Source organism: Quercus lobata, chromosome 10 (genome assembly GCF_001633185.2).
Source record: "Quercus lobata isolate SW786 chromosome 10, ValleyOak3.0 Primary Assembly, whole genome shotgun sequence".
Lineage (NCBI taxonomy): Eukaryota > Viridiplantae > Streptophyta > Magnoliopsida > Fagales > Fagaceae > Quercus > Quercus lobata.
This window is the reverse complement of record NC_044913.1, coordinates 31,038,347-31,048,993: the sequence shown is the minus strand read 5'-3', so window position 1 is coordinate 31,048,993 and position 10,647 is coordinate 31,038,347. Positions and strand designations below refer to the sequence as shown.

Sequence of the window (10,647 nt, the reverse complement as noted above, 5' to 3'; positions counted from 1 at the left end):
CCTCCATGCATGTCGCTCTCATTCCAAGAGTCTCCTGCAATATCCCACATCTTTGTTGCGGTATGTATGTACTCTTCATTGTGCCTTGACAAGAGTTGAAGATTAGAATGCACATATACCAAATCCTCAGCGCGTGCAGGAGCCATTTGTTTCTTTTTAAGGAATGAATGAATTTGTACGTGCTCCAATTTCTCTCAGCACATGAGAATGAGCAAGGTTGTCCAAGAAGTTTAAGGGCAAGGGTTTGAAGAGTTGGAAATGCGGAGCCATGGTATTGCCACCAAACCAAAGGTAGTAAGGTCCACCTATCCGTCAAGGCACTTGGTGAAGGAAACCTCCCTCCTGAAAATTTAGCAAACTCATACTTCACCACCGTTAAGTCATTCTCATCTTCAAAGTATCGCTCCAAACACTTGCTTGTTTCCATAGAAATTTCATGATCCCGATGTGGAGGGATGCGTTTTGGATTCTCCGAAATCCATTCAATGGAGTAATACCTAGTTAAAGATTAAAAACTAAATATAAATCAAATGTGTGTTTTACTAAAAGGGTGAACTAAGGAAAATAGATAATAAATGTACTTACTTAGGATTTAAGGAATGAGCCAAGCAATGTAGTGGTGTAGAATTTTTAGTCCATCGATCAATGAGTATATCATACACGACACCCCAAAATAAGCTATATTGATCATCTTCCAAGCCTTCATGCCGATATATCACTGCTTTCACCTTCTCTATCATGGAATCCCACATCTCATACACAAGATGAAGACAAGGCTTATCTGTGTCGGCTATTCGTAGCATATCATAAATGGGTGCCGTGAATTCAAGGATATAATCAATATTATCCCACCAAAGATCACTTAGAATCATATCTTTCACCTTTTGAGCTTTTCCAACGTCATCCTCCCTATAAGAAGCCCATTGGTCACTAATAGCCATGGCTTGAAGGCATCTTTTTATCAACTTCAACTTTTTCAACGTTACAACCACCGAAGCAAATCTAGTATCAGCAACTTGGAGCAATTTTAATGGACAAAATTCATTAAACATTGCCAACCTCATAGAATGGTTCATGATAAAAACACATATGAAGGATGCATCATCAGCAACACGTGTAATCCAACTACATTCCTCATATGTAACTTCATTCTTTTCAGTGTTTTTTGCTGCACAAATATTCTTCAAAGCTAGATTGAGAGTGTGGACAACACAAGGTGTCCAAAATATTTTAGGATACTCACCCTCAATAAGAGCTCCAGCAGCCTTCATCACATTTGCATTATCAGTGATGACTTGGACAACTTTTTCATGTCCAATCTCTTTTATAGCATCCTTCAACACCCCAGCAATGTAATGCTTATCTTTGAACTCACCTGACCCATCAATTGCCTTTATAAACACTGGACCCCCATCTGATACAGCCATAACATTAATAAGAGGCCTCCTTTGTGGATCTGACCATCCATCAGAAACTATACTTACACCATTTTCAAGCCAAGAGTCCTTAATTGGTTTCAAGAGTCTTTCAACATGAGCTCTTTCCTTTTGCAAAAGTGTTGTTCTCAAAGCATTGTATCCAGGAGGAAGATAACCCGGAATGCTATGAGTAGCAGCAAATGCATAGGAACTACGATAATGTGGGTTCCTTGCAAAGTTAAACGGAAGCCCACCGGTGTAAAACATCCTAGCAATTCTACTATCTAAATCATGTCTAGCATTATTCTGAAATGCTTTCTCCAAAGTAGTATTCATAGTCACCTTCCTCCTCTTAGCATCAACCGGATTTGTACTATGACTACTATCACTCCCTTCTTGTCTCCGAAATGGGGAAATAGGTATCCCACGGCCTGGGGGAGGTGGGGGTAAGGGAATATGACTTCTCTGTTCTTGCTCTAACTTATTAGCCTCAACTTGATCATGCATTCGCTGCATTTCCAACCTATGGCTCTTTGACACATTACGACATGCTCTAATACCTTTGCCAGAAATTTGTAATAAATGAGCCTTAACCCTAGAATAGGATCCCATAAAAACTATATCACAATAGTTGCACTTAAAATATGTGTTTCCACCAGATTTCACAGATGCACCAGCTGGTTTTTCTACTTTAGTCACATACTGCCAAAGAGGGGATTCAGCATTTGACACTTCTTGTGAACTTTCTGTGCTATTAACTTCGTCCATTGTAAATTCAATAGATTCAATTTAACCTACAAATTAATGATAAATCAAACCAAGTTCACAGCAACAAAACACAGCAGCCAGGTTCACACTGTGAACTTCACAGCAAAAAAACACAAAACCACAAAACCAAAAAAACCCTTTAACTCCCACAAATAACCTACAAATAATAACTATTAACTAAATAAATTAATGATAAATCAAACCAAGTTCACAGTAAAAAAAACACAGCAACCAGGTTCACAGCAAAAAAAACACAGAACCCTTTAACTCCCACAAACCACAAATCACAAATCATAGGTTAACAAAACCCTTTAACTCCCACAAGAAATAATTGAAAAAACAAGTAAAAAAACACAGCAAGCAGTCAAGACATAAATTTTCAGATTCAGAGAGAAATTGTAAAGAACAAAGAATAAAAATTCAAGAAAAGAGCAGAGAGAGCACACCTGAAGGCTGAAGCAGTGCAGTGTGCACACAGCACTCACAGAAAGCTCAAAACGCAGAGAATAGAGATGAGGGACGGAGCACAGTGACAGCACACAGAGAAGGGAGATGAGGGGCGGAGTGAGAGAGGGCCTTTGGGAGTTTTGGACGAAGTGTGAGGGTTTGAGGGGGTCTGGGTATTTAGGTTTAGTCATACGGTGCGTTTTGCACCATTTTTTTTTTTTTTTGAATTTCGGCCTGACTCGGCCGTTTCGGCCGATACGGATCGAGTCGGCCCGATTTCGGCCGCATCGGTGCTGATTTTGGCCACTTCGGCGCCGATTTGAGCCGCGTCGGCCTGCGTCGGCCCGATTCGGGAACTGCCACGTGGCGGGACGCAGCACGACACGACACGGACGCGCGGTCTGCGGCGTCCCTCCCGCGTCGCCGCGTCCCGCCGTGTCGGACGCGGGTGCGCGGGCCTGGGAGCCGCGTCCGTGCATCCCAGTTGAGGAGTCAACAAATTTTGAGTCTTAAAATGCTCCCAACAGTTTGTCTATGCAATGTTGTATATATATAAGTGGAACTGTATCAGCTTTGCTTTTGATGCTACTAGCCTTAATGAGAGTCTGTACTAGGCTTCAATTTTCAAATTTTCAAATTTTCAATGCTTATACTTTGAGCACTATCAGTTTTGTTAACAATTTCATGATAGTAGAAATCGATCCAATAGCTAATGTTGTTTCAATTTTTTTATTAATTATTTTGGTGACTTAATGATAGTAAAAAAAAAAAAAAACATTTTTCAGTTTTCCCTCAAAAAAAAATATAAAGAGCTAGAAAAAGAAAGAAAACTATGTTTTCAAAGATGATACCAATACAAGGAAATCAACCTTAAGTCAACTATTCTCGAAAAAAAAAAAACCTTAAGTCAACTAACAAATATGGAAAGCAGTTTGATAATGGGAAATCATACATTTCCTATTACCAAAAGTTAACTCACAAATATTTTTAATTAGAATCAAATTTGAATTACAACTAAAATAGTTAATACCTTCTGAAAAATACAAAGATGCATCAAAATCTCACAATATTTTCACAATACTCTTGTTTTAAGTTGTGGTGGGTCTTCACATATTTGTTTTATTTTATTTTAAGCAATACGATTTGAGAAATTAACTTCTTGTGAAAATGTTGTGAGATTTTATTGTGGACATTGAAGAAACATTTCTATTCATCAAAAAGAAAATAGATTATGCTAAAATCTAAAAAAATTCAACCGTGGTTAAGAAACAAAACATTAAGGTCCAAAAATTAATTAATTAAATAGATCCTGACCTTTAAGTGGACAACTCTTCGTTTCAAAGTGAAATGGAGAGAATTTGGATCCAAGACGGATGGGGAGTCAAGAATGGGTCAAGACCATCACTTTCGTTTTTATTTTTGAGAATATGTTTGCCGGGTACTTTCACTTTTCATATGATCATTTTTTTTTTTCCCAACCTGAATCCACCACACTCTTTGTTTTCATACCAACGTTGTTCAACCTAGGCATTTCTTAATGTTTTGTATTGGGATTAGTCTGGATGAACATTTGAAAGTAAATTGTATGGAAAATTTTGAGTAATTTTATAAGAAATTATAAATGTGTTTAATCAATTACCTAGAGAATATATATATATATATATATATAACATTCTTTTTTTTTTAATATAAATAAAATACGTATGAAAATTCTTAAATCCCTCATAACAAAGAACATAATTAATTAGGGTGTACATTAAAGTATCAAGGACTTAAGATATCTAATCAAGTCTAGTATTAACTCAATTCAATTCTCATTTCCAATCCAATTCAATCAAGTTTGTCAAACGATACCTTGGTATAAGAAATCTTAGTATTACATCCCTACTATTGTAGGGTAATAGAGAATTGTACTGGCTGACATTAAAGAGGTCAAACCTTCCAGACATTGAATGCATACAATTGGAGTTTAGATCATATAGAGAATTAGTGCAAGGGATATCATTGTTGCAGTGCTCCATGCACCCAAGGCAGATCCATTGCTTTTGTGATGGGTAGTGTTTGAACTACTCCTCCTAAAAATGGGAATGTAGGGGAAGTAGGGGTAGTAGGGGATGGGCTGTGCCCGTGGCTGAATACCATTGCTTCCACCTCCAATACCTCTGCTTCCAACTCCAATACCTCTGCTTCCACCTCCAAATCTACCTTTGGCGGCTGCCGAAGTAAGCAGGAGGGTCATAACCATTAGCACAATCGCGAGTTTCATGTGGTTGCGAGCCAAGTTAAACTTCTTCATCGTTTCCATTTACTGCACACCTTACAGAGGCAAAGACTACTTGAGAAATATTGGTAGATACATATATCATTTATGAAGGAAAGAATACTACAATTGTGATCACTTTTTAAGAGTGTTAAGCATGCATGGTGATTCAATCAAATACCAAAAACCATAATATGGAATTTTGAATGCCTATGAGCTCTAACTTAAACCTTATAAGACCATGCATCATGAAATAACTTCTGGGTTCAAGATCCATTTGGTGCGTGTTTAATTTACTAATAAAAATTATAATACATGTTTTACTTAAAATAGCATATCCACATAACATTTCCTCACTTGGAGAAACATGCATAAAGTGTTATGTTGAAGTGTCAATTGGTCTCTAGAAAAATGTAAGAAGTGAGGAAATTATACAAGATCCCAATGATAGAATCATCATCTAGGAAAAAATAAAAAATAGAAAGGAACAAAACTAGAGGAAGAAGGTGAATTACAAAATTTTGAGGATCAGTTGGAGAGAACCCTTGCGATAGCATGTAGTACAATACACAGAAGAACAATATATAGGAAATTTTAAAATCAGTTTTGCTATTAATGAAAATTCTTAAACAAATTTTTGCTCCTAACTCGTATTCACCTCTAGGTGGCAACAATATACCTTTAACAATGTAGTTTCCTATATAGATTCCTTTCCCGTAGAGAATCCGTGTCCTAAAATTAACAACCATTTCAATCCTTAATTAATTGTAACGGGTTCCAATATATACCACTAAAAGGTCATTGGGCTTACTCCGGCCCAAGGACCCAAGTAGGGCCGGCTCCATATGGTTGAGGCCTAACACAATAAATTTAAATGAGAACTTTTAATTTAAATATTAATTAAATAAATTTATTTTGTACTAACTAAATCAAAGTTAATTTGATAAATTAAGACTAATCGAACTAAACTAATTTCATATAGCTAGATAATACAATCTCATGGTTCAAGTATAAAATTTAATAGAAAGAAGATGAAAATTTATTATCGGTTTAGAAAGGAGATTTACTTTATCTTTGATAAGGTGATGAATCGTTATATAATTTGTTTTGGTGCTAAAAAAAAATAGAGATTATTTATGTGGCCATGTATAAACTGTTAATTGTGTAACACTTCATCCATGTAAGTTTCAAATACCCTTCATCCATTGGAGGGTTTGAATGTGACACAAAACTCCCTAATAATACTATTTTATGTTGAGATAACATGGGCATGAGTCATTACATGAACTCACCATTTATTTGCATAGATATTACCACAGGAGGATTAAGTCAAGAAGACAATACCATATCAATACTTGGTCATACCAGGAAAATTTATCATATCGACTATTAAATTGGTACTGGTACTCTCTTTAAAATGTTCCAGATAAAATATTGGGTTGTACTGGCTGTAATGGGATATTTTAGGTGTTTTGGCAATTACAATAATTTTTTTAAAAATATATTAAACATTTGAAAATTTTGTTAAAAACACATGTTATTTAAGCAAATATATTGGGTTAATGTAATTGGGCTAATATTAAGGCTTATAAAATATGTAAATTTAAAAAGAAAAAATTTAGTTACAAAATTGGTTATAACCTAAAACTACAACCTTACTCAATAACATAAAAATTATGACATATTTTGAAAATCTAACCGTTGAATTGCAAGTTCTTTATGCTCTCATTACACATGTCAAATTTTGTGTCAGTTGGATATCATCTATTACTAGATGATGTCCCACGCGATGCGCGGATTACTTTCCAATTTCATTTGAAATCATTTTTATATATATTAAGACCTACATATAATACTTTTTTTTGTTATATAATAATATTTATGTTTGCCCACAATATTGTTGAATACTTTGAAACTTGATTTTCTTAATTCATATTTTATTTTTAAAAAATTGTATAACGCTATAAGACTATAACAGATTATAATATTTACCATTAAAAATAGATTTTATTTTTTAAACTGATTAAATGATTTTGAAATCTTTAGATAAGAATTTAAAGCATAAATAAGATTTTTTTTCAAAATTTAATTGTCTTTAGTTGGGATTCCGTATCCTTTAAAAAAAAAAAGTGGAAAATTCTTTGAAATCATCATCGATTTTGATTTTTTATCACTATGGCTCATACTACACAAAATAGCAGTAAAAAACCTAAAAAGAAACCTACAAATTATGAGTTCTAACACAGAATAAAAAAAGAAAAAAAGAAAAGCTAACTTCATAAATAATCAATTAGAATTTTCTTTTCCTTTTTCTTTAGTTCTAAAACAAAATACATTTATGACTTTCCCAAACCAAAATCTCAAACATCCAAAGACTCAAAGCGAATCACAACCTTCACAAAATCCACAATGTTCGACTATAACATCAAAACCGTAAGCTTCCGTCACTAAATAAAAACTCAAGCCCCTTTCCTTGGTCAAAGCCTACTCATATGGGTTAGGATCAAATGGTACTGCAATGTTAGAGCTATGTAGGTGTCGTTGAAAGGTTGAAGGTAAATGGTATCGTTTTTTTGTCTCAGTGTATTTGAGATGGGATGGCATGAAGCCAAGGGTTGTGGGCATGTGTATATAAATGAGTAGAAGTTAAAAGAGGGAATGGAAATGCAAAAAGTTTTTTGTGTGTGAGAAAGAGGAAAAGTCTTGAAACAATCAAATGAAGCAAATAATAGTCTTAAAACATTGAATAAAAAATGTAATAAAAATTAGTCATGAAACATTGAATCAAAAGAAATAAAGAGTCATTATTTTTATATTTATTCTTATCTCTGATGTGGATTAAGAGTATTTTAATTTATTCATAGAGTGCAACACATGGCAGAACCTCATGCTCTCTCGCATGAGGTCTCTGCTTTTATATATATATATTGATGATTGATGATTTGACATTTGTTCTGAACTTTATTTATAAAATTCATTTTAAAATTATTTTTTTACTAGGATTTTAAAATTTTCTAAGAAGCCTATTGGTAAAATTTATTGCATCAATTGGGAACCGATTTTTCCTTATTGATGAAGCAACTTACAAGGTCTGTAAACATCTGGTAACAATTGAGAATACTGTGGGTGGAAAGGGCATAATAACTAAGATCTGCTTATCAATGCTCAGTGTAACAATGTATATAAAATCCTTATCACACTCACCTGAGTTTCACCAACTATTTCCTTCAATTGGCTAATATCAACATTCTCTAATTGTTGACAAAAATGTGTCTACTCAGTTAATGTCACCTATCAAGTAATGAGCCTACTCACTCTATGTCACCTATCTTACTTGATGAAAGGGATCAGCCAAATATACTTTCCACTAGAAAGATCCGGACCAATTCTATGATCAAAATTAGGTAGTTTTGCTCTCATAGCATGCCCGTGAAAATGTTTTGAGTCTATAACATCATGACTACCTTATTCTATGAGATGCTTAAGGCCCTCAAGTTTGATTGAAATTTAGTTGAATCCAAGCCAAATTCTTGTGATGGGTCTAATGTTGCATCTAGCATTATGGAAACAGTTGAGCAAAACAAAACAGAAACGGTCCTGGGATGTTAGTAATTAGCAACAACAGTCATAGATACAGTATTACAAAAGGAACAAAGTAGGAAAGGGTAACAGAAAACCTCAAAGAAGTATGTCCCTTAATCATTTAAGGCCCTCGTGCCAAAATAAGCACTTGGCCCCAGTAAAGTAGGCACCAATATTTGAGATGCTCATGCTGTTCATGAGGCCTTGTTACTCTTTAAGAATATATTGGCCTTAATTATTTTCTTTGTTTTACTCTTAAAATATATAGGCCTTGATGAATTTTCTTTATTTTATAAAGCCAGAATTATTAGTAGAAAATATGAAAAATGGTAAAAATTTCTTGAGTTGAGTTTTAATTCAGTAAAAATGTCACTATTTCAGTGAAGCACCGTTCTAAATCCTGTCCCCTCAACCAAGGTGTTCAATTAGTCACAAAAAGTGAGTGCCTTATTAGAGTTGCCTCACCTCAAGGATCTTAAAAGGAGCCTTTTAATGCATTCTCACTCGAGCGTCTAAGCAAGTGCCAGCCTCACCTCTGACTCCTAGACTTTTTTCCTTAAAAGGAGCCTTTTATTGACTTCAAAAAATATCCTTCAAAGATAGAATCTTGAAATTAATGGTACCACAAGAAATAAAAAATGCAACAAAGATACGTTCTTTCTTTCAGAATTTTCAAAGATAGTTACCTGCTTATTGCATCCATTGAGTCTAAACTCATGCATGACCCATCGACCAATGTTCTGACCCTTTATTGGGCACAAAATTAAGTAAGAGTCTTCACAAAACCAATGTGGTTCTTCTTAGCTTCATCTCGATATACTGGCTTTTCGTTTCGGGACCTCCATGTACCGTAGGCTGTGTTCCTATCCTTGAACCATTGGCCGTCACCTTTGTGCAGAAGTAAAGACTGTTTCGTATTTTGAAACAGTTAGGTGATAGTTCATTATCATTAATTTGTCATTATTTATTGTCAATGAGTAGGTGTGATAATTTTATATTTTATTAAGTTTGTTTAATATTTGTATTTTTAGGTGGTTATCACTTATCGTTATTTATTTATTTATTTTAATATTTTAAACTAAACGAAAAAACTCAATTCCTTGGCATTGTATTAATTATTGACACGCATATCTACATTTATCTATACATAAATAATACATTAAGTATCTACTTAACTATATATATATATATATATATTTTTTTTTTTTAAGAATCAACTTAACTAATCAAATGCTTAAAATGTCATTAACTTTATTTTTTTTTCCATGAATCACTGACTTTATAATAAAAAATTATTATAACATAATAATAATACACATATGTAACAAGCTCGTTGTGTTTTTTAATAATTATTATTATGTGTGTGTGTTTCTTAAATAAAAAAAGATACTTAGTGTTGTCGAGTCATTCCACATCGGTAAGGTGTGATATTGAGAAGGGATTTATCACTTGCTCCGCGATACTACCTACCACATGCAGTTTTGGTGTTGGTGTGTGAGTGTATTCCCTTATCTCATCCCCCTTCCCCTATATATGTGTGTAAGTTATATTATATTTATACTATATACGCATACCAGTTGATTTGTGATTAGGGGGTGCAAAAATGCTTTTAAGTGTAAATTAAACTAATAAAAAAAAGGGGACAAAGTTTAGCTACAAAATAGTTTGTAGCTTAAGGTTATAATCTTACTCAATAAAATAAACACTTCTGCATATTTTGAAAATCTAACTATTTAATTGCATGTTTTTTATGTTCTTAATACACATGTCAAATTCTGTGTCAGTCAAATATTATTTACTATACGATTTATAAGTTTATAATTTATGCATAATTTAAAATTACAAAAACTTGCAATTTAAATAATTTATTGATAACATAATTATTGATCTTTAATTTTCTAGAAATTTTGCAAGCATGGAAAATATAAGAAGAAGATATAATTTAATAGTGGATTTGTCAAAATTCACCTCTAATAAAAAGATATTGAGTAAGGTTGTAGCCTAAGGCTACAACCTTATTCAATAAAATAAAAATTACTACATATTTTGAAAATCTAACCGTTGAATTGCATGTTTTTCGCACTCTTAATACAAATGTCAAATTTTGTATCAATCGGATATTATTTATTATATGATTTATAAGCTTATATTTTATGCATAATTTTAAATTAC

The 10,647-nt window shown here is 33.5% G+C and overlaps 1 protein-coding gene across 1 annotated transcript; it reads right to left on the bottom strand.

The window, feature by feature from the left end:
* Positions 1 to 654: 654 nt before the first annotated feature.
* On the bottom strand, positions 655 to 1,934 carry LOC115964634. Its single transcript, XM_031083903.1, has 2 exons — positions 729 to 1,934; positions 655 to 678 (listed from the first exon to the last, which is right to left on the bottom strand). The coding sequence occupies exons 1-2, from the start codon at positions 1,932 to 1,934 to the stop codon at positions 655 to 657; spliced, it is 1,230 nt and encodes a 409-aa protein (XP_030939763.1).
* Between the last annotated feature and the right edge of the window lie 8,713 nt (positions 1,935 to 10,647).

Coding starts and splice junctions, on each gene's coding strand:
- LOC115964634 (XM_031083903.1), bottom strand. CDS start 1,934: ATGCAGCGAATGCATGATCAAGTTGAGGCTAATAAGTTAGAGCAAGAA. Junction 679..728: donor GGGATTCCATGATAGAGAAG/GTGAAAGCAGTG, acceptor TGATCAATATAG/CTTATTTTGGGGTGTCGTGT.